This window comes from Zonotrichia albicollis, chromosome 8, assembly GCF_047830755.1.
Source record: "Zonotrichia albicollis isolate bZonAlb1 chromosome 8, bZonAlb1.hap1, whole genome shotgun sequence".
Taxonomy (NCBI): Eukaryota; Metazoa; Chordata; class Aves; order Passeriformes; family Passerellidae; genus Zonotrichia; species Zonotrichia albicollis.
The window spans coordinates 35,585,753-35,610,211 of record NC_133826.1 but is presented as its reverse complement, the minus strand read 5'-3'; the positions used below and the strand labels follow the sequence as shown (position 1 = coordinate 35,610,211).

The 24,459-nt window shown below is 40.8% G+C and overlaps 1 protein-coding gene across 3 annotated transcripts; it reads right to left on the bottom strand.

Moving 5' to 3' along the window:
• Positions 1–274: 274 nt before the first annotated feature.
• On the bottom strand, positions 275–17,948 carry LOC141729891 (transforming acidic coiled-coil-containing protein 3-like). Of its 3 annotated transcripts, none has more exons than XM_074546541.1 (14): positions 17,608–17,948; positions 14,817–14,962; positions 11,504–11,609; positions 10,876–11,068; positions 9,846–9,892; positions 8,858–8,997; positions 8,128–8,239; positions 7,292–7,441; positions 4,573–4,649; positions 4,439–4,482; positions 3,433–3,593; positions 1,989–2,095; positions 1,663–1,783; positions 275–432 (listed from the first exon to the last, which is right to left on the bottom strand). In XM_074546541.1, the coding sequence occupies exons 2-14, from the start codon at positions 14,903–14,905 to the stop codon at positions 367–369; spliced, it is 1,413 nt and encodes a 470-aa protein (XP_074402642.1). In that variant the 5' UTR covers positions 14,906–14,962; positions 17,608–17,948; the 3' UTR covers positions 275–366. The 3 variants fall into 3 exon arrangements, with proteins under 3 accessions (XP_074402642.1, XP_074402643.1, XP_074402644.1); XM_074546542.1 differs by having other exon boundaries at positions 3,454–3,593; XM_074546543.1 differs by lacking the exons at positions 14,817–14,962; positions 17,608–17,948 and adding an exon at positions 13,514–14,003.
• Between the last annotated feature and the right edge of the window lie 6,511 nt (positions 17,949–24,459).

The window sequence follows — 24,459 nt, the reverse complement described above, 5'->3', positions numbered from 1 at the left end:
TCAATCTGGTAACTCTGGAATGACTTAAGTGAGAGAGCAGCAAGAGCAAATGGAGATAGTGCCCACGGCAACTCTCCCCAGCAAAGCCAGGTCAGGAGTATAGAACTCTGAAGTTATCACACAGGGCACAGACTGAAGGTACACTGATCAAGAGTTTTTCATTGAGCAATGTGTGAAAATGCCTATGAAAGACATTGTTAATTTGAAGCAGCAATTAAACATAATAGATATTTCCTACAAAAGATACAGCCAACAATATTGAAGTGTGAATCAAGAACTTTATTATTTCTTCACATACATTAAAAAAAGTGAATAAACACACAAGACAGCAAGTCAGAGAAAATAAACATATTTACAAGACAGTTATCAATTTTTTTCAATCTTCAGGATCAAGTCATCAAGGATTTTTGTTAATTTATCATTTTCTTCAGTCTGTGGAAGAAAGAAAAGAGTGAGTTTCAGGTATGTCCAAACTATGCTAGAACCTTGTAGTGAGCCGATTGCAGTAGAGTCCCATTTGCCAGTACATGCAATAGGAAGTTCATTTACATGATAGTGGCTCATGCAAATTTAATGTAAAGGAGAGTCTACAATGCCAAAGATCCCATGGCATCCTTAGGAGTCTCAGGAAATGAGAAATGAAATCCAGTATACTGTTTCTGCTTCTTCCAGAGACATTCCCATAACACATGGAGACCAACTGATCCAGGGAAACAAGGCTTTTGGGGCTCAGCCTTTGTTAGGTACACCAAAACTGAGGACATGGACAATTTAGATTCTAACCTTCACAAGAAGGACTCTGTAAAATGATGCCTTGATACTTTTACTGACATGTGAAAATTTCCAGTTTGTAGAAATTTCCATTTCTTATGGAACAGTTAAACCATTTCAATAAGAACTCTTATAGTGTTACTGTATTTATGACAAGACCAAACCTAGTTCTGTGTTAAATGCTTTGTCTCATCTCTCCAGTTACAGGCCTACTGTTTCCTCTGCTATGCAAACTTCAGCCATAAACCTGAAGACTCACAAGTATGGGTTTTTTCCATAACAGGAATCTGTCAGCATTATCAATTTTTGAGTCTTCAATACTGGCAGCAAGAAAAATAAAGTAAAACTAAGAGCATGCACTTCCAGCAGTGACTTTTAATCTTCAGAAAGCTTGTTCCTTTGAAGGGCTCCAACAAAGGATATGCCTTCACAAAACATTCTGAGACTTCACCTATTCAATATGAAACAATATAAAGTGCAAGGACTAATGGCCTGAACAACACTGAAAACTTGAGTCACATGCAGTTAAATATGTACTAACAGCTTACAAGTCATGCTCATGAACAAGCTGAGCCAGACAGTTATTCAAATTTACTCCCAGATTCTGCTCTGCACCATATATAACTGTAATCACCACCTCTTCAGTAACCTCCTGACACAGGAGCCCAGACTAGTTTGGAAATGAACCTTGTGCTCCAAAAGAATCTAAACATACAGACAAGTCCTGACATGACACTTATATCAGGTCTCAATGGTAATTTCCCAAAGCCTACCAGGAGAGCAGCCATCCCAACCAGCACAGCCAGCAAGGCTCCTCCTAGCCCTGACACCAGGGAGTTCTTAGGCCAAGGCAATAGCTTGGGCAGACTCACCCACGGTGCTGTGACTGACCTTTTGTTGCAGGCTCCTCTCCAGAGACTGGATCCTCATCTGCTCCTTGCGCAGAGTGGCTTGCAGTGCTGCAGTCTCGGACTTGGCTTTGCTGTGGACCTGGGCAATTTCCTCATTGGCCCTGAAACAGGCACAACATGGTGTTTACATTCCCCTCAGACAGCACAGCAGAACTCTCAGAATCACACTAGATGCTTGTACTTGAGATTAATTACTAGATGAAGTATATTTAAGCCAGGTTTTGGCACTATTGAACCACATTCTGCAGCTACTGTGAAAACTGTGTGTGCCATTCCTGGTACCTGGCTTTTTTACATAGTACTTACTGCTGCAGCTTTTCTTCAGCGTGGGCCTTCAGCGCCTGGTATCTCTGCTCCTGCTTTTTAATTCTAGACAAGAAATCTTCTGCACATTTCTTCAGAACTTCTTCATTCTGACCCAAAACCCAAAGAAGTTCAGTTAGTTGTTTAAGCTAGTAGAGGGAGGAGTTTCCCCACTTGACAATGGGGTTATTTGACTACACCTGAGGGGCAGTATTTGCTCACTGCAGTTCCAGAAACAACTATTAAATCCCACATGCCTATATGGACTAAACTGCTTCCTTTCAACTATCTTAACCTTGCAAACATTTATTCATCATATTTGCCCCCAACAAATTATTCAGTAGCAAACTCTAGTAAAGAAGGCCAACTAAAACAACAGTCACTGATTGGTTTTGTTTGGTTTGCTCCAATTTTTTTAAAATCAGCTTTGTATTAAGTTACAATTGCCACAAGAATAGCTACAAATCCAACTTCACCAAAGAACCCACAGAAAGATTCAGGCTTTGGACCATGATGTAAAGAAATCCAACACTAACAGCAAGAACGTCACCCTGGTAACTCCATAGCTCACACTATGAACATATTTTATTAGCCATTGTAGGAAGCTGGAACTGTTTGAAACAATTGCTAAGACTCTACTAATTTCAGGTCTTGAATTTAGTAATTGGGTTTCCAAGCAATGTTTATCTCTGTGCCAAAGAAAGGGCTTCTGAACTTAGGGTGGAGAGGGAAGGGACACAAGATGAAGGAAGCCTGCCATGCTAGCAAAGAAGAAACTGAAGTTTTAACAGACACTATACCTGTTTCTAAAACCTAGACTAGCATGAAACTTCTAAGGGATTAGTTTCTGAGTTTTTTAGTAAACAGGGACATTAAAGATAATTGAATGAAAAAAATCTGAAGGCACTTTTTAAAGCACCAACTGAATCAATTTTCATGCATTTCATGGAGTAAGAAACCATAGCTTATCCTCACTACCTTCTTTCCTCCAGCCTCTGAAGAAGCTGCAGAACAAAGGCTTGACTTTAGCTTTAGAAAAAAGCCACAAGCATCTTATTAGGGAGCACCTAATAACCTATTATTCTGACTTATAATTGCACATCCTCTCCAGCATCCATTCAACATGGTGTAGGGAAAACAAGCTGCTCTTATGCAGCAGCTGCCACATGAGAGTCTCTATGATTAGCAAAAGAGATGTGCTGCAGCAAGAAAACAGCTCACTTCTGTTTGAAGAAACTTTGCCTTCTAAGATATTATCTTACTTTAAGTCAGTCACTAAATACAACAAATTAGTTTTTTAATAATCTTTAAATAAACAACTTAGCACCTGGTTTTACAGGTAGTCCTTACACTACCTAATTAATGGCTGCTCTAGAAATGACACCATTTCCTCTCCCAAAACAAATGAGATTTAGTGAAGGGTATTATTTGCATTAAATCATCTTACTTTGTGGCAACCCTTTATCACCTCTTTCTGTTTCTCAAGTCGTTTGAAGACTTCAGAGGAGGACTTCTCCATAGAGTTCAGATCTGAAATAGCTTGCTGCTTCTCTTCCATCAGCTTCTGTATTTCTTTCCTTGAGGCTTCCTTCTGCTTCTGAGCATTCTCTAGAGAGTGGAGTTAACCCATGATAGTTATTGCTTTAGCATAAGACCAGTTCCATAGTACAGCCAATAACCCCACACCTTCAATTCTTCCCCTTAGGAAGGTTTCATAACCTGGCCTCTCACCTGTAAGGACACCATGTCTGTGCTCTTAAGAAGTCTTTGTATCTTTGTTACATATTGCCTCACACCAAACTTAAAGCCATTCAAGACCATGACCATGTGCTTGCCAAAAGCATTTTTTCTCCTGCTCCTCTAGAGTCTACTGTTACAGGAGCCTTGAATGTTGTGATAGAAGCAAGGATCCAAAAATATTTTTCATTAAACATACACAACAGCTGGAAGATCTGGAGGAGACTGGGATAACAAGTCAGACTAGCACAGCAGACTTTCAGAAGAGGTTTGGGTTATACACCCAAGCTGTTTCCCATGGCCTTAGAGGAGCACAGAAAAGCTGGCTCAGATGTGCCTAATTCAGCTTTGAGCTAAGAAAGTGAACTATACAAGAGCTTCAGTGGATGTCTTTCCTAGTTTTGAAGCCACAAACTTGACTAAAGCAAAAGGCCAAATCCTCCAGCAACAACTTCTAGTGATACCTTGCCACTTAAATGATGCCAGAGAATGAACAATTAAACACAGAGTGCTGACAACTGGATCTGCCAGTTTGAAAAAACCAACAGCTCCAGTGAAGAATAAGAAAAAGTTGTGTTCATGCCTGATTCAAAAAGTCATCATTACCTATCAAGTGATATCATGTCTACGGATATGCATAAAATTGTGAGTCTATCTTGTCTTAAACCTTATGTCCCAGCCCCCCAAGGCACGCCAAGTGTAAATATGGAACTTACCCATAATTTGTGTTGCTATCTGTTCCAATTCATCAACTCTTTTTCTAAAAACCATGAAAAAGAAAAGTTGAACATACATTAGAAAAAGCATCTGGAATAACTAAGTAGATATAAAAGTCAGGACAGATTCATACCCCTTTTCTTTGTACTCCGTATGAAGCTTATTATACTTCTGTTTCAATTTCTCAATCTCCAGCTCTTTCTCTTGAACCTTTGAGGGTGAAAAGGTAAGCCTTTACTTTTTGCACAACAAGAGATAAAAGATTTGATACTAAAAACAGTCTGAAGGGCAACTTGAAATTAATACAGAGAGAGAAATAAGTTCTAATTTCTTAACAGAATCAAAATTGTTTAATTACAAACTTGACTCAAATAAAATTTAGATTAATACACAGATTTTGCATATATGATTCCCAGCACATTGCTAGTATCTTGTCAAGTGGCAAGATCAGAGTCAACTCAGCTATAACCTCTGAGAGAACACAATGGACCAAGGAACATTCTAGCAAGTGACACACATTTCCCTTATTTACAGGGCAGAAAAAAAAAGTACTTCACAAACCTGCTAATATTAACACATGAGAGAACAAACACCAAAAACAAAACACAAAAAACAAAAGCCTGTTCAAGACCAAAATGCTGTTTGCAGTAACTTTTACTCAACACTAAATTAGGCAAAGTGGAAAGGGGGAGGATGAAAAGATGCCTCAATTCATTTGAGAATAATGATAGCTAAACTAAAGCAGAGCTCACAGTAATAGAATTAAGCAGCACAAATACTCTTTGCTAAATATTTTGTGCAAGCTCCGTAACAAGTTAAGAGCTGTAACCACAGAGCTAACTGCACTGTGGGAGGCCTTCAAAGACAAGAGGCTCAAAATACATAAAATAACCTGGAATTTAAAAAAATAAAAGAGAAAGTAGAAGCACATGATTATTGCTAGCTTGCTGGTTTTGTCACAAAACTACACAGTAAACTGTAGTACACTGATTTTTCCGTATTTTAGAGCAATCTAATTTTAAATATATTGCAATATTTCAGGTGACAGGAAGCAGGATACTAGCAAAAATAGAATGTTCTATTAAGACAAGTAGTGATAGCTAAGCTAGGAAAAAATATTACAAAAGCAAAGGTATGTGAAAATGGAAACAAATTGGAAACTGGCACTTGCAAGCTCAAAACAGGTTCAGTAGACCCCAAAAAAGCAGGCTTCCCCAAGTGCTGTATTTGCCAAGAAGGAAAATGGATTTTCACTTTCCTCCTATTCCTGAATTGTTTCACAGATAGAAACAAAAATAAAAGTCAGCCTGTCTTCCTTTCAGGTTGATATTGTAATTCCAGGCATTTTTATTTAAGTGACACAGCTGGAGTCATCCAGTCACACTTACAACAGTGTGTGCAGGTTTAAAGTAGTTCTTTCCAACATGAAAGAGCAGCACTTTACTGATATTACAAGCTTAACCCCCCGCTATTATATACGTTCTTAGTTTTAGATCAATGCAATAAAAGCTGTCCCCTGTCAAAGCTACATTTATTTTCCTGTACTAGACAATATGCTGAGTGAAAGTCACCTCCTAAATGACACAAAGTAAAAGTTATTCCTACAAAAGCCACTATTTCTGCACTCTAAAACAAAAGAGGAACTTAAGCAGCAAATAATCACAGGTCATCTTTGTTTGGTGCCCCTAATGCCACTGCCTGCAGTACAGCAGTCAGGAATTTTGGAAGCTCCATCTTTTGCTGAAGTGATACAAGTAGCTTTAAGGATATTTATGCTCAAATGCTCCTCTTACATTATTTAGTGTTTGTAAGGTAACATATCTCAGAAGTCATACTTCAACAACTGGAGTACTTGATTCATTAAGTGGATATATAAGTCTTCTTGCACCAGTCAGAAGATGGGTTTTTAAAGGCAATTTCTGCAATTACAGAACAGGCTTAAAATCTTATCAACTACTTCTTCCCTCCTTCACTAATGTTTTTATCCTCTGGAGTGAGCTCCAGACCTCACCTTCACTTTCTCAGCTGGACATGCTCTTATGCATTCAGGTCCCACAAGAAAAGAACTGACATAGCGCTGAACTGGCACTACAGCTTTATCTTTTCTTAGGGAAGTTACGTAAGTCACTCTCTTCCATTGGCATGAAAATGTATCCTGCTTCTTGAGTAAGAAGTATCCAGATCACTGATATTAAGCCTAACTATCCCATCTGATAACAGGTGCCTTCTAATAGTGAGTAGATATAAGGCAGAACCTGACTAATAATGAAGTTTGTCCTATGTCCCTAAGTGCTAGCTCTAAAAAGTTCTATACCTACAGCACCCATCAAGTCCACAGCAAGCTTTTCGGAATGAGATACTCATGTCAAGTACGATGAGAAACACGTATCCCAGATAATCCAAACAAAAGAACCTTCCAAGGCTATGCCAAGTTCTCCTTTGGAAGGGCCACCATACTGTGGGGGCCTGAATACATGTTGTATTGTAAGACCTGTGTGGGTCTGAGTTGCTCTAAACGAGCTGCAGCTGCAGGGTCCTTAGTTGGGCAACAGCTGTAGCTCGTGAAGGTAACTGAGATAAATAGGGGTGGGTCAAGAGCCCAGGAGGAGCCCCTGAGAAGGCAGGAAGGACTGTGCTGCAGAGAATGGAGAAGAGCCCCAGCAGAGAGGCAAGAACAACACTGCAGTGAAGATTACAACAACTGGTGCCCCGTGTGAGGAAGAACACACAGCCAAACATCAAAAGAAGGTATGGAATCCCCCATACAGCCGAGAGCTGTGGCAGCCTGAGAGCTGGGACTGTATGCATATTGTAATTGTATAAACACTGCAGCGAAGATTACAACACCATACCTCTCTCTTCACCAGTTCAACAGCTGCATCCCTGTCTTTTTGGGTATATTTAGGCACATCTATAACAGCATCCACAGCAGTGTTTGTGGAAGTAGCAAAAGGTGCTAGAGGAACATCACTACTCAGGAAGTCCGGAATTAGGGGATCAGTCTGTAAAGAAAAGAAAAATGCAAAGTTTAAACAGATTCTTACTGTCATACCACTGATTAGGTGCATGCATGTTATTTGAAGTCAGTGTAACTCACACCAGATACCTGCACAACTTTTAGCATAAAACTTTCTTACCTTGAAGCTGACCACATAGCTCTAAGAAATACCTAAAATGTAGAACCAAAACTATTATCCACCAATTACAGCTATCAGAGACAAAGAACATGACATCATGCTGTTCCTCACAAGCAAGAGATGATTTCAGGATGAGCTGCTGCAGGCAAATCTGTTCAAGCTGTAAATAGCTGCAAGAGCATCCAGCTTCACCTAAGTGCTTTTCATCCCACGAATGCAATTACAAAACAGCTTGCCTTTTGAAGCTTGACTTGCATTTAAAAGGATTGCTTGATTAGAGCATTCTTAAAAACAGCTCAAATTCCCTTAGACCGTGTGCAATGGCATCAGCTTCCACAAAAAATACTTTTAATACTTAAAATGTTCATCACAAAGTTCAACTTCAATATAAACGAGTATCCAACCTGATTTAAAACAACCATTTAAGTAAACATTTATCAGATTCTGCAATCCCTAAAATACCCGCCTAAGTCTTAAATTCAGAACCTAGTCTATCCTCCCCCTTCCTAAACTATCAACATGAAGCCTGATAGCATTCCAGACACCCTTACAGAAGTTGTAAATGTCCCCAGAAGATCTAGTCCTTTCGGTTTTTCTTCACTCTTAAGACTCACTACAGGCTTTCCAGCTTCCTCAGGCACTGTACTTAAATCAGCAACAGGCCTAAAAATGAACAAACATAACACCATTAAATTCAAGTGCTGTCTTTCTTTGCAAAGCTCCTGTACCAGCAGCAGTCAGTCCAGAGGCTGGGCAGTGATTGTCTCCCTGTACCCAGCACTGGTGAAGCCACACCTTGAATCCTGTGTTCCCTTTCAGGCCTCTCACTATAAGGTCATGAGGTGCTGGAGCATGTCCAGAGGAGGGCACAGAGCTGGGGAAGGGTCTGGAGCACAAACCTTATGAGGAACAACTCAGGGGGCTCAGCCTGGAGAAAAGGAGGCTCAGGGGAACCTTCTCACTCTCTACAACCTGAAGGGAGTTTGTAGTGACATGAGGGTCGGTCTCCCAAGGAACAAGTCTGGATGAAAGAACAGCCTCAAATTGCACCAGGGGAGGTTTAGATGGGATATTAGGGGAAATTCTTCACTGAAAGGGTGGTCAACCATTGGAACAGGCAAGTCACCAGACCTGCAGTTATTTAAAAGATGTGTGGATGCTGCACTTGGGGACATGGTTCAGTGGGGAACTTCGCAATGCTGGGTTAACTGTTGGACTTGACAATCTGAAAAATCTTTTCCAAGCTAAACAACTCTGATTTTATGTAAAGTCAATACCTACCCAGGATGAGATGGAGCTGTGATGATTCCCTTACTTAATTCAATAGTACCATCAGAGTACCGTGGTTTACTTGGACTGTCTATCAACAGAGGGTCAAACTTCAAATACAGCGACTGTCTCATCCAGGCTGATTCTTTGAACTGAAGGCGGGAAAGAGGCATAAACTGACAGATCTGCTTCAGAGCTCAACACACACATCCCACCCACACACAAATAATCCTCTGAAGAGTGGGTGAGCCTATTCTTCAGTGGCCAGAGCACTGTTCTCAGGAGGAAAATTACATAAGAGAACTCCATGCCCACATGCCTAAGTCCTTATGTCATATGAAGAGAGCTCAATCTGCTCACAGACTGAATCAAAAGAGCAAACATCAATGAACTATTCCCAACCAGAAGACACAGGGAAATAGTATTACAAGCTGAAAAAACAGTGTATGCCATTTTCTCTTCACTTATAAAATCATATGGACAAACACAGCATGACTAAAACAACTTCAATTCAGTGCATTCACTGCTCAGATATTCTCCTGCTTGGGTCCAGAGTAATAGTAAGAATAACTAAACTAATTAAAACATGACAAGCCTCACTTAGAGACAGATTTTCTGAAACTGGCTGTAAAGCAAAAGAGCTTAGAAAAACTTTCTAAAACAATGATCCTGCACTTTTAAAGCATCATCTTCTAGCAGTTTTGGCCAGAAGTGAAACATCATTCACCTCAGTTTCAGTGCTATTAAAGAAAAATAACACCTCTGCACACTGACAGCCAGAGACCTTTGAGTTTTAGTTAAATTGCTTATAACTACATTTTCTTGCACCATCACCCCTTCCCCAGCCTTGTCATCACATTCCTTTGGAATACCTGACAATTTCTGTGGACAATTCCAAGTGAAGTTAATTCATTAAAACATTTAAGGCTTGACACTTTCATCTTTGCTTTCCTCACCACACTGACAGGAAGGTAAACAAAATATTTAACATCATACTTACTGATGAAGACCCAAACTGTTCCAGATAGTCTATGTCCATTCCAAACTCTGGAAAATGAAGAAACAATACAATGAAGATGCAATACTGCCAAATTGTTCCAGCACAGACACAAACAAACACATGTGCATAAAACAAATAAATCCCTGCTCTCAGTCTCAACTTCTAGCTCTTCATTGGTTAAAATGACTTTCTATCCAGACCTGAAAAAAGCAAAGATCTCTAAGCTACGCAAACTTACAACTTCCATTTGTTCCCAAGCACTTGTAGGAACACATAGGGTTTAACGCACAGTTGAAGGACTGTTGTTCTACAGCTAAAGCAACAACTCCGATATTCTGTTACACACAAGGCCCCATGAAAGAGCCCTGTGAAGATTGTCAATCTCACCACTAAAATTAGCACACAGCTCAGATTTGAAGGATAAGTTATAACCATTTCCCAAATCAGTGATTCCACTCCAGTGTGAAGGTTAAATGACAGAGTGCACTGCAGCCAAACCATTTGCTTATCCTTCCACACAATGCTCCTACCAGGAATAGCCCTTCCAAGTAGTTAAATCACAGCCATGTAGGAAGCTCTCAAGACAAGCATCCTTGTCAGGAAGATCACTCAGCACTCCTGGTTTCATACTGTGGTGTAAGGCCTGCAGTAACCTACAAGTCTCACAAACACAGGTGTACAGCTCTCAAGCTCTCAGTTTACAAAGCCCTTAACACCAGGAATTATTTTAAGGGAGCAATTTTTCAGCCCAGAAACTGCCACTGATAAAAAGACAGCTTTTGTACCAGCCTAAATTCGATCCTCACAGACCACTGAATTCTAATAGCCAGCTTTCTCATCTTAGCTTAAACCAGAGGAAGTTAGAAATAGGCTTAGATACATTTCCCAGCACTGCTAGTCTTTGTGGGGTCTGGAGTCCTTTCAGAAGGGCAAAATGAGAGAAAATACTATCCATAATAGAACTTAAGTAGAAAATCATCTATACACTGAAACAATACATTTTCAGTCTGTCTAAAAGAAACGCCCTTACCTTCTGGTGATGGTCTGAAGAGCTCTTCCAGTTCAGCACCAGCTGTCTCATCTGCTGTGCCTTCAATTCCAGGGCAACTAGGTTTAATTTCTTCTGCAGCCGTTGACTTTTTTCCGCTGACAGTGGAGACCAAATTATCTTGAGACGAAGCAACCTTAGCTGGAGATCTTTTAGATGGTTTCATTTGCTTCTCCTGGTACGAAAAACAAAATCATTCTAATTGTTAAAATAATTATTTTTAAATGCAACGAGAATCATTTTAATGATCAAATTGGTTTGTCATAAACTAACTGGATAGCCAGTATAAAAAAAACAAGAATTCACAGGCATAAAAATTAAACTACCCGCAGTGAGCACAGCTCAGGAGCCACTTTTCTAGAAGCCACACCTTTATGTTTGTCCTTACATGCAATTGCTGATCAAAAAAGATACTAAATACCAAGGTACCAATTGGCACAGGTCTGCACAGCTGGCATTCCTTCTAGAGCTGCTGAAGATGCAAAAACCCACAGACAAATATTCTCAGACAAAATATCAGAAAAAGGTTTCATAAGATTAAGTTTTAAGCCAGAGAATTCTGTTTCATGGAACAACTTTGTAAGATCTGTCTGTCTTTCCTATGCCTTACCTCTTCTCTTTTTCTTTTCCCTGAAAGTTTAGTTTCCGCTTCACCTCCCAGCTTCTCTTCTTGAACTTTTGGTACATCTTTGGCCACACTCTGCTCAACAATTTCCCTAAAGAAAACAAACAAACAAAAACATCAATATTTACATCACACAGTTCACATTCTGTATTATCAGATGAACTGAACAAAGGTAGCTTCTTTGAGAGATTCTACTGCAACAGCACAGGAAAGTTTAAAGATGGTGGGTATGTAAATTCACTGTCTTGCCTGGTGACAACTTAGGTGACAGAAAGCTCTCCCACCATGAGAAGCAATGTTTCCTGGGAAGCAGAAAGTCACAGCAGCATCATTTATTTCTATTCACTTAACACTGCTCTCTTATTTTCATTTGTTAGGCTCATTGCTTTTTTTAAGTTAAAGATAGGCTCTTTGTTTAATTAAGAACAGAATTACAAGCAGCCTGCCTCCCTCTCCATGGCAAAGTTGTGATTATTGGTTTGAACTTCATTAAGGAAGTCCAATGCTCCACTTATGCTGTCAGCAGTAAGTAAACTTTTCACCTTGGTAAACACTAACTGATCATGTTACACAGGGAGCAAGAGTGCAAACACTTCTGTCAAATGAACAATTTGTGCCAGTCTAGTTCTGGCAAGCACCTGACTGTCTATAGCAACATTAATAACCGGACTTTCTAGGAAAGGTAACAACATATTCCATCACCAAGTAAAAAATCTGTGCGCTGCCAAGAAAAATGCAGCTTCAGAACCAGATCTCTTTTTACTAGAGATAGCATTTAGATACAAAGAGCATGCACAGAAGAAACAGCAGAGTTCAGCAGAGAACAAAACTGCCTGATCCCTTCCCATGCTGCACCATGCACAACACTGCTGCCTACTTCCCCGTTTTATTTACAGACAGTAGCAGTCTGATTCTCCACACTTGAATCTTCGAGAAGTGGGGAAAGCACCTCTTGAACAATGCTCTTTCCACCTAAGCCTGTTCTCTCCCATTCTCCCAGACTTAAGAACACCTTTTGCCTAAAGATAGTCATCTCAGCAGTTTCCTTCCCCAATTATGAACTTTCCTGTTGCAACATTAATTGGTGTTTGTTTGTTTTTTTCAATATGACAACTGACAGCAAAATAAAACAGCAAAAATTCAACTGTCACCTAAACATCCAAGGCTTAAGAGCTCTGGTACTTATGAGACATAGGGAGATCAACCCCTGAAGTTAACCAGTGCTCTTAAGCTACCTGTTCTACACAGCCTTGATACCTTATGCCAGTCATCCCTGGACACTGCTGCACTCAGCACAGCATTTGGACATTGCCATTTGGACACTGCCCTTTCACTAGGCAATGAAACACTGCTTAGGAGAGTTACTGACAGTCAGCAGCTCAAACACAAACACAGCTTGTGGTACCATCTTCATGCAGATTCATCTGAGTCATGATAGACTCAAGTCTGGGACCAAACAAAGTCATGATTCAGGTCCTCCCACACTAGTCATTACTCTGTCTGGACATTCTGGGAAGTATTTCCCCCCCGAAAACATGCACCACCATTTGATTTTGGAGGGCCTACATACAAAACCAGACCCTGAACTTCAGGCACTCTACATTCTGTACAACAGCAGATGTGACGAGCAGAGCAATACACAAGAAAACACTTCTCTGGTAAGAGAAGGTGCAAGATTTTCTAGGGCAAGATACAGGTTACAGCGTTTATGTACTCACTATTGCTGAATATTCTACAAGTTACTGCTGCCCACTTTATTTCCCCAAACTCCACACAACTTCTGAAAGCTTAGCCTCAGACTACAGAGAGTTAAGCCATTACTTCCTGAAAGAGGATTTCCTCCCATTGTTTTGTCCCTCCACAAAGTTATTATTTCTATATGCCATCCTTTTCTGCTGCAGAACAGAACATGATTAAAAGGCATTCACTAGAAACTCCACTTTGCTAAACTCGAAAGCAGAGGCGGGAGATAAGAGCTGAAGAAGTTGTTCTCACCCGGTTTCAGCACCTCTTCCCAGCAACAGCTCAGCCCCAGGCTGCGACTACTCGGGTCCCTCCCACTTTCCTTCAGCGTTTAACCTCATAAATGCCCGGCAGGAGCGAGACACCTGCTCGGAACGTCAGTCCAAAGTGACCCCGTTCAGCAACACGGAGCCTTTTCACCGATTTGTTACAAACAAATCCCCACATTTTAAAACTAGAGAGGGCATGTTCAGCACAAGCAGTGCATTGATGCAATCGTGCCCTAACTAAAACAATTCGGTGTTGATCCTTTAAACTCACTTGAGCTTCATAAGTACCAAGTCTTTGTTTATTTGTGCAAGCAATGAATTTGGGGCATAAATACCATAACATTATTTAGTTGCGGTGATTAGTTCAGAAATAGCTTTCTGAACTAGACTGTACATGGAAATAAACAGTTGAAGCAAACACATACACTTAAACGTTTAAGTGTTGCCATCTTTTTGCTGTTCTCCCCCTTCCAACAACAAAAACAGGGATCAAATGAAAGTGCTGGGTAGTTAAAAATAAATAAAAAGGTGTATTTGCTTGCAGAAGGCAAAATTAAGACCTGAAACTTCTTGCTGGTGGGAATTACAGAGGTCAGACACCTGTACTAGTTTAAAGGGGGGCTAAAAGGCAGTAACAAAATTTGCATTTAATATTGTCACGACTCCCCCAAATTGAAACATTACAGATTTTATGCTCTTCTACAAACAGCTACTATGAGCCACTTTGAGACTCAGGCTGCTAGACTATAAAGGCACATAAACATGTTTACACTTGTGACTGATGGTATATTCACTTTGTGCTGCTAGATTAAAGAAAATCTTCATATCCCCTGGCTCAAGGTGTCAATTCAATCTAACCCTTCAGAAGATTTCTCTTTAGATTTAGTCCTCAAGATACAACTGTACTTAACATACAAGGTAAGATATTTGAAGGCTTAGCTTCAGAATAGTTGTATTCTCACACAGAAACCTTACATCAAGTAGAGAATACAAAACTGTTTCTTACAGTATCTCTTCTCAAGCTATTTATCCATACCATTAGTTAACTTAATGAAATCAGTTACAGAGGAGTTAGGAATAAAGTTCAATAATTACTATTACAATCAAGATAAAATTTTCTTAAAAGTATTGACAGTTATCTTTGGAAAAGTTCATGCATTGGTCAATATTAATTTTGCTCATCTTGCATAGTTTATATCTTGCTATACAATATTATACTTTAACTATACAGGATTACATTAGGGAAAGTTAACTTGAGCATGCCCCATATGGATAACACTACTCACTCATTATCAGAGGGTGCAAATAAAACATCTTTTGCACTTGACGACTGCCGTGAAGATGTGGCAGATGAAGTCTGAAGTTTGTCTGTCATGGCAGGACTCAGGATTTTTCTAGCGCGAGGATCTCTTTGAGGAGTTTGAAAGGTTACCTTTGAGAAAGGGGTGGGGGGGGAAAAAAAGGAAAAACATGAGCCAGGACTAACAGCTTCAAAGGGAAAGTTGGAAGCATGGAAAGGCTTCCCAGGGAAAGGCCTGTCTCAGGAGACTCTGGAGGATCTGAAAGCAGCAGTGCACAGCCCCTTGGCTTTTGGTAGGGGCTTGAGAAGCTAATTGTGCCTTCCCCAGCTCACACTCCAGCCTGCCTGTCCTCTAAAGGCAGCTCTGTCACCTGCAGCGCTTCCTCCCTCCCAGCCCCTTCAGCAGCGGCGTTCAGCCGTGTCTCCCGGAACGGGGCACCCGGCTGAGCAACACAACTGCTCCTGCAAGGGCCACATGAGACAGATGGCAATCACCTGTTCACTCCCACGGCCTCAGGACTGCATTGCACACCAGCTAACAGCAGAAAAGAACGTGGTTAGTTCGGGTGTGTTTGGGATCAGAGTCCCAGATCAAATCAGCCTTTTCCTGCACTGTCTGAGCGTATGCTGCTCTTGTAAAGCACAGAGTACTTAGGAATCCTTTGCAGCAGAGACATTATTGGTATGCAAATGAGAAAAGCATCATTAGAAAGGTATTTCTGAAATATTCTTCTTACACTGGACATGCACAAGCTTTAGTAGATTGTTAAACACTGATCTACCTGTATTAGTGTGAAGGACTTGAAACTAAAGCCTGGGCTGCTACCAAGAATAAGGATGAAAATAAATTAGAAATAGAGAAAAAGCACATTTAAAACACACCAGGCAAGACACCATGTAGTACTTGACCTCTGCCTGCTTCTTATTCCCATTGGAGCCATTGCTGTTCTTAAAGGTTTAACAATAACACTCAGGGATGCACAGCTGCTTTTGAAAAAAGAGCTAGACAGAAGGCAAGGAAGATCTAAACATAACTACTGTCCATGAAGGATGACACCTGAGAAGTGCAGTTATTCATCTGGAAAACTGCTATCAAAGCAATTTATTTCACATGAGCTGATATAGTATCTTTTGTCACCTGTGCAAGATAACCAGTATCAAGTGGAAGAGACTCTGGGTTTCTGCAATGTGTAACCATTCTAAGGGATCTCAAATGCTTGATTTGACCAAACATGTCATCCTTCGCCCCTTTTTCCATCATATATTCAGGATTAATCTATACATCCATTTGTGTTCAGTGTCAAAGTGGTAACAAGAACACTTGGACTGAAAATTTTATAGTCATGTTTTCAATCTCCTTACCCCTCTGTATTTAAATTTCTTTATAGAAGCCTCCAAACATTTCTGCACATTAATATAGGCATTAATCCTTATGGGAAAATTTGCTTCCTACTCCCCACAGAATTCAGCTGCTTTGTCTGCAAGTCTGACAGCAGCACTTCCAATCAGCAATGGAATGCAAACAATAGCTGCAGATGCAAAGGCATGCAAAGCATGCCAGTATTAGCTATTCCTTCATTCCTTCTTTATTCATCATATTAATGCTTCAGTTCAGGTTGGTTTCTGGATTAAGTATTTTTACATTAACCACTTGTAGAACATGAAGTGAACTTCATTGCTTTCGTTATTCCAACCTAAAATTGAGACAACAGATGAAGCAAATCTTTACAAACTGTATTTTTTACTGTAATTACTTTAGAAGCAAGCCTAGGATGTGGTAAAGTTGTCAGCACCTTCTAAAACAAGCTCCATAAACAGGGGAGGTTTGTTTGGAGACTTTTTCAGCTTTGTCGTTGAACTACTTGGGCACCATTGCTAAACCAAATAAATTGAAACCATATACATATACCACTTTAGATAGTAAATCTAAAAATCAAATTTCTTTCTAGGATTAAAAGACTAAAAGTAATTAGTAACTTTATTTTAAAAGTTTGCAGTCAAATTTTGATCCAAATAATATTTCACAAGTTCATTAGCTAGCAGCTGTGATAAAGTGAAAGGGTGGCCTTACTCATATCTTTGTTTGAAGTAATCAGCATCCAAGGCACAGGAGTATTATGAAAAGCAGAAAGTTTTGCAAAACAAAGCTCAAGGCCAGGCTGCATGGTGCTGGGAGCACCTGAGTTCCACCCATTAACCCCCAAGTTTCTGACTTCAGCCTTAAATTGACAGAAATAAACCTCAAATATCTTAATCTGAAGCTCTCAGAGCTGCCCCAGACACCCCTAGAAAAGGGGATAGCCCCGGTCCACAGCACTCAAGCGTGAATTTCACAAAGGAGTCGCTAAACTCCCCAAACACCTCAAGCTCACTGAGGGGCCCTCAGCCAGCCCCCCAAAAAATTCAAACCATCCCAAGATCAGAGGGGTCACCAAGCCTTCCACCAAACTCACAGAACAACCCCGGCACTGCAGGGTCACAGAAAGGCCCCTGAACCCTCCCCCAACCCCAAGCTCCCAAAGGGGCCCCACAGCTCACCCCGATAACACCCCAAGCTCCCAGAGTGGTCCCCGAGCCTCCAACCTCACAAAGAAGTCCCGACACAGCCCCTCCCAGCCCCAAAGCGCTTACAGAGGCCGAACTTCCACGAGCCTGTCCCTCCCCCTCCCTCACAGAGGGCTCACCGAGATTGCAGCGCCCAATCTCATAAAAGGAAACCCAAACACTTCGCCCCAGCCTCACACCACCTCACAGCGGTGTCCCCAAGCCCCCCGTACCTGCCGGCAGATCCCGGGACCAGCCCTGAGGACGCCCAGCTGAGAGAGCACACAACGCCAACTACAGCCTCTCCCCCGCCGCCTCACTTCAAGCCCCACGGAAGCCCCGGCTCGCCAATGAGGGAGCGGCGTTCGAGGCGCGCCCGCCAATCAGAAGAGCGCCCTGCGGGAGGGGGCGGGGCCAGCGTCACGCGTGACCCTTGCGTCCCCCCGAGTCCGAGCCCACCCCCGCGCGGGGCACAGCGGGCGGTGCGGGCAGAGCGGCTCCGGCCGGGACAAACCCCGCTGGCTGCGCCGTGTCCGTGTCCCCCCGGACAGACCCGCACCGGAGGCTGCCCCACCCCCGGCAGCGTTCAGGGCCGCGCTGGATGGGGCGCTGAGCAACCTGGGCTAGTGGAAAGTGTCCCTGCCCATGACGGGGGGTGGGAATGAGATAAGTTTTAAGGTTCCTTCCAACACAAACGTTTCTATGATTCTGCAGTCTCAGCTGTTCTGCTTCATTCTTTTGCATGAAATCACAGTGTGACACCTGGGTAAACCCGTGTGTTTATCAGCAGTGTTTTAATGATTAATGCAAAACACAGCACTAGCGGGGCTGCTGGGGAGGAAGGTAACTCCATCCTTGAGAGACTGAGTACAATACTAAATAAAAGAAGCTGCACTTGACTCAGGAAAAGATCAGACTCAACAATGGGAGTCTGCTTGAATGCTTTGTTTTCCATTAGAATTCGGTTAGTCTTCTAGATATTGCAGTTGTTTAGTCTGAGTTAATCTGCAGTCAGGTGTTATGGAGAGAAAGGCATTTGCTCTGCCTGCAGTAGCACATTCCCTTCCCCTTTGTATTCACACTAGTGGGCACAGGGTACTGTAACTTTTCTGGAGAGCAACAGACAAGAGCAGAAACTTGGCAATTACTGTTCCCTGACTTTGATAACTTTCCATCTTTCCTTTTCCTGAAGTCCGTGGGAACACATGTCTCCTACACTGACAATATGTGAGAGGATTTGAGATGTTTCAGAAAATGAGAGAGAGAATTCTCTGCTCTCTGCGGGACGGTGGCAGCTGTGTTCAAGAAGGAAATACTCTTATCTTTTCACAACTTTGAATTTCTGTATCAAGGCTGGTTCTGCTACTTAATGCCACCTCATGCTTTCAAGATTAGGAATTAGTAAATTGGGAGGAGAAGAGTGAATGGAATTCTCTTAGCTGTGTTACAGCACTGTGTGAATAGTTTTACCTGTGTTGGAATTGATCTGTGGTAGAAGTTGCAGTTTTTCAATCATTTGGGTGTCATATGAGACTGTTAATTCTTAGTGCAGCTTAACTGTTTTCTGTTTGGAGCAGTGAACCAGATGGATAGGTTTTTTAAAGCTTTTTTTTTTCCTGCTATGTTTAGCCGTACAGAACCTTCAGGTAGTTCCCAGGAACGGTTCTGCAAAGATGAGGATGTTCCTGGCTCCTTTGTATTTGAGGAAAAGCAGAGAAGAAGTGAGTGTGAAGATGAATGCAGACAGACTGCCCGCTCACCTGAGAGGTATGAGAGCAAACTTCTGTGCTTCACTTAGGGAAATAATTCTGTACAGGTCAGTGCTGTCAGGTTTTTGTAGGAAATGTTTAGTGTGGAAGGGCAGTTAATACTCAGCTTTGGGGTTTGACACTTTTGCTATTGAATGCAATCCATCAGAGGTACAGAGCAATAAATATGGAAAATTTACCAGCATTGCTGAATTACACGATTTAACAGGAGGAAATGCAGTGCAATTTTTTCAGCTTCTCAGTTTATACGGCCGGGTACTGAGATTTCTTTAACCATTGCTGGTATGTTCTGAAAGTAGAGGAGCTTTTTCAGGAGCAGGAATGCCCATCCTTCATACAGTGGTGCCTTTCTGCAGCACAGCAGGGAGGATGACTGTGACATGCACTTCCCTGTTTACTGAAATATCTTGTCCTGGGGGGATGTGTGTGAAGCTCAAAATGGTTTTGCGTCCAAACTGTGAGAGATGTGTTCGGTGTTGCTCTGTGTGACTGAGGAATCCTACCTCAAAAGAAAACTTCCTCAGCAGCATATGCTGTTATTTAACAGAACAGCGGTAAACATCTGAACATAGATCAAAAGTGTTACGTGTGTAAAATCTGTTTTTGTAGTTCCTGTTCTCCCAATTCTTCTCCAGTATGGAAACGCAGAAGAAGAAACAATTTTGACTCTTCTGCGGTTTCAGAGAGCAAAAACCATTAGCTGCAGATGTACCACACTGCACTGGAAAGGTATGAAATGATTCTCCATGTGGGAAGTCATTGATACCATGAACTGACTTTTGGAACATGACTGGTATTTCCCCCTCCCTTTGTTAATAGCTTTAATTGTGTCCAAATGTGTGCAATGTAACGAGGAAGGGAGATCATGTCAGAATAATTGTGCTGTATGATAGCAAACATTTACAGTGCTCTGTTGTAAAATGTCAGTAGACACAGCACAGGTTGTGTTTTGTGTGTAGATTTAGGCAACACTAAGGATTGGGGCAGTTTAGTTTAGTAGACATTTCACAATAACCCTAGTGAAAATGTTCCTGCAGGTATGGTTTCTTCTCTCTGCTTAGGCCCCTTCTGAAAAATTAAGAGGAACTGTGTTACCACAGTGCATGGATTCAGACATGTTCATTTTCTTTCCAGCCTTACTGCCTCAGGACATCAGGATGCTTTTTCCAAGTGCTCAGAGTGGGAAGCTTTTGGTGGAAAAGATGAAGTAATGACAGTGCAACAAAGTATGGAAATAACAAGGTAAATACCCCAGTGATTATGTTGTTATTTCTATTTGTCGCTTTTGCTGTAATGCTGTCCTTTCCTTTATTTTTTCATCTTTTCCTTCACTGGTAACTACTTTTTTTTTTTTTCCTTCTTTTTTACCTTTCCTCCAGCACGTGGTATGTTTGGTTGTTATTTCTGTTCTTTGAGTTTACTTGGCTTTTTCCAGTCCGACTCTCCATCTTTTGATTTTTGCTGCATCTGCCATCCCAGGTGATGAGCCCCTTTCTAACTCTGTCTTGTGGAAAGAACTGGAAGTTTTCCTCTCACTTCCTCAGCCTGAGAGCTGGAAGTTTCCTCTCTGTCTCCCTAGAGATTAAGTTGTTTTGTAGTGACAGCAATGATAATTGTTCATTTTTATGCAGTGACTTGATTTCAGCCAGTTGTTCTTCAGTATGGAACAATCCTAAACACAAGAAACCCAGCTTCTTTCTGCCTGACAGGAAGACTTGCAGAGATGCAAACTTCAGGCTGGAGAGGTATCAAAGGCAGCTCATCACCCCTGGGGTTTCAGGGGTATTTTTGCCTATTATTTTAGTAGCTTAGTTGCTTTCTTGCTGTAATTCAATCCAAGCATTTATTATAAACATATGATTTTTAATTTTTGTGTAGCTATTTTTTACTATTTGTCTTAGGGATATGTTGATCAATGTTTATATGTTGTGTGGTAAAATTCTGTCTTTATGTTTTCATGTTATAGTCTGTATTAATGTAAAGGGATTGTAGCTGTTTTTAGTGTTCAGAAGTTACCATAATAATGCCACTTAGTCTTTGCTTTGTTTTGTTTTTATTTGTAGGCTTAAACTTTGTAGCAGTTTATTGGATGGACATCAGTCAGAATACCCTGACACAGAATGGGAAAGTGCAAATGCTGAAGAGACAATACTGAGGAAAAAAATCTAAATACCAAGGTGAGTTTGTGCTGACTGCTTACTTGATCTGTTCTGTTTCAGTTGCAGAATGTTTCCGTTTCATTCTGCAGAATGCAACTGTTCAGTTCAGGCAGATCAGTTTATTTTATTTTATTAGTGTTTTATCCCATCGTCTTGCACTTAATACAGCACCTTAATTAAAAGACCTAATGTTTCAGACTTGGTAATTTGCAAATGTTACCTGTCAGCCAGAAAATCTGTTTTTATCTCTCAAATAAAAAAGGATCAATGTTTTTAAGCATTTCAAGAGCACCTTTTCTGTCTCTTAATATTTTTGTGATGAAGCAACAACTTGGCATTTGCAGCAGTAGATTTTAGTGAAAAATTTCTCTTGCACTGTCGCTTCCTGTGGTGCATTAATAAGGTGGGTGGTAATCTGGGTTAAACAGATTTTATTAGCAATAAGTCTTTTGTGTAATTAGATTGTCTTTGATCTACATTTGATGCAGGCTCTGAAACATGGACTAGGATATAAATATCTGTTAATCAGTGATGTTTGAAAATTTTGCCTTACAAAACTCATTAAGAATATGGCCAAAATTAGTTTTACCCTCAGATTTTGGATTATAGCAATGTGAGGAAAAGGCAGCTAGAGCTTTTAAACAATTATGCTGCTGACATTTTTCTTTTGACTATTGGTTTTTAATTTAAACTCTTTGAACATTAATAAGATTTAACATACTTTCACTTTTTTAAAGTGCTAATTCAATATTTGAAAATATTTAGTCTCTCTTTGTATATAGAAGTATTGAAGAAGGAATTTCTCCTGTGACAGAAAGACTTGAAGAATAGGGATGTAGTCTGAGATCAGCAGATCAAGTCTTGGCCAACTGCTGCTGTGTCCTGGTTTAGGACAAATTAGGGGAAATCTCCAAAAGGGAGCCCCCCAAAACAAAACAAACCTCCAACCACCCCTCCCCCAATACTGGGTTCGGGAAGGAATTCCTCGGAGGAGCAAAGTGGAAAACAAAACCTATTTATTTACAAGTAACAAAAGAACACTCCCCAACACAAGAAAAGAAAAGAGACCAGACTGTGTTGTGAGGGCGCCGAGCTTCTGTCGCAGGCTTCGGGTGTCCTGGAGCTCGCAGGCCAGATCCGGAGCCGGTCCAGTATCTTCAGGGGAGGGTAAGAAAGAGAGAACAAAAGAAAAGGAAAAAAAAACCAGCGCAAAAGCAGAAAACAAGCAAGCAAGCGGCTAGCCAAGCCAAGCAGCAAAAGCCCAAAGCGAAAAGTGCCTGGGCACACCCCCCCCCCCCTCCTCTCTTTCCCGCCCCGCCACAGCCAGACGGCCGGGGCGGGGGGGGGGAAGGCACAGCTGCCAGACAGAACACACGATATTGCGATAAAGGCTGAAGGCTGTCACCCCACGACATGGGGGAAATTAGAAAAAAAATTGGGAATTTTTGGGGGAGAAATTTGGGGAAAATTAGAAAAAAAAATTGGGAAATTTCGGGGGAAATTTGGGAAAATTAGAAAAAAAAATTGGGAATTTTGGTGGTAAAATTTGGGAATTTTGGGGGAAATTAGGAAAAAAAATTTGGGGAAAATTAGAAAAAAAAATTGGGAATTTTGGAGGGGAAATTTGGGGAAAATTGTGTAAAAATTTGGGAATTTTGGGGGAAATTTAGAAAAAAATGGGAATTTTGGCAGGGAAATTTGGGGAAAATTAGAGAAAATAATTGGGAATTTTGGCAGGGAAATTTGGGAATTTTGGGGGAAATTTGAAAAAAAAATTGGGAATTTTGGAGGGAGAAATTTGGGAATTTTGGAGGAAATTTGAAAAAAAAATGGGAATTTTGGAGGGGAAATTTGGGGGAAATTTGAGGAAAATGGTGTGAAAATTTGGGAATTTTGGGGGAAATTAGAAAAAAAAATTGGGAATTCTGGAGGGAAAATTTGAGGAAAATTGGGTGAAAATTTGGGAATTTTGGGGGAAATTAGAAAAAAAATTTGGGAATTTTTGGGGGAGAAATTTGGGGAAAATTACGAAAAAAATTGGGAATTTTGGCAGGGAAATTTGGAAATTTTGGGGGAAACTAGAAAAAAAAATTGGGAATTTTGGAGGGGAAATTTGGGGAAAATTAGGAAAAAAAATGGGAATTTTGGGGGGAAATTTGGGGAAATTAGGAAAAAAATTGGGAATTTTAGAGGGGAAATTTGGGGAAAATTAGAAAAAAAATTGGGAATTTTGGGGGAAATTGGAAAAAAAAATTGGGAATTTTGGGGGGAAATTAGGAAAAAAAATTGGGAATTTTGGGGGGAAAATAAAAAAAAAATGGGAATTTGTGGGGGGAAATTTGGGGAAAATTAGGAAAAAAATTGGCAATTTTGGAGGGGAAATTTGGGGAAATTAGGAAAAAAAATGGGAATTTGTGGGGGGAAATTTGGGGAAAATTAGGAAAAAAATTGGCAATTTTGGAGGGGAAATTTGGGAATTTTGGGGGAAATTAGAAAAGAAAAAATGGGAATTTTGGGGGGGAAATTTGGGGAAAATTCTGGGGGAAAATCGAGGAAAATTTGAGAATTTGGGAGGAATTTTGAGGAGAAATTTGAGGAAAATTGTGTGAAAATTTGGGAATTCTGGGGGAAATTAGAAAAAAAAAATTGGGAATTTTGAGGGAAAAATTTGGGGAAAATTAGAGAAAAGAATTGGGAATTTTGAGGGGAAATTTTAGGGAAATTGTGTAAAAATTTGGGAATTTGGGGGGAAATTAGAAAATAAATTGGGAAATTTGGGGGGAAATTTGGGAATTTTGGGGGAAATTAGGAAAAAAAATTGGGAATTTTAGCAGGGAAATTTGGGGAAAATTTGGGAATTTTGGGGGGAAATTAGAAAAAAAAATTGGGAATTTTGGGGGGGAAATTTGGGGAAAATTAGAGAAAAAAATTGGGAATTTTGGTGGTAAAATTTGGGAATTTTGGGGGAAATTAGAAAAAAAAAATATATGTGAGAAATACTCTGCAGACACCAAGATCCAAGGTGAAGAAGAGGGAGGAGGTGATCCAGACAGTGGAGCACAGATTCCTGTGCAAGTCATGATGAGGACTGTCACATGGAGATCCACAGTGAAGCAGATAACCCCCCTGAAACTGCAGCCCTTGGAAAGCCAGTGCT

Coding starts and splice junctions, on each gene's coding strand:
- LOC141729891 (XM_074546541.1), bottom strand. CDS start 14,905: ATGACAGACAAACTTCAGACTTCATCTGCCACATCTTCACGGCAGTCG. Junction 8,240..8,857: donor ACAGCTCCATCTCATCCTGG/GTAGGTATTGAC, acceptor GTTCATTTTTAG/GCCTGTTGCTGATTTAAGTA. Junction 3,594..4,438: donor GATAGCAACACAAATTATGG/GTAAGTTCCATA, acceptor TCCACTCTCTAG/AGAATGCTCAGAAGCAGAAG.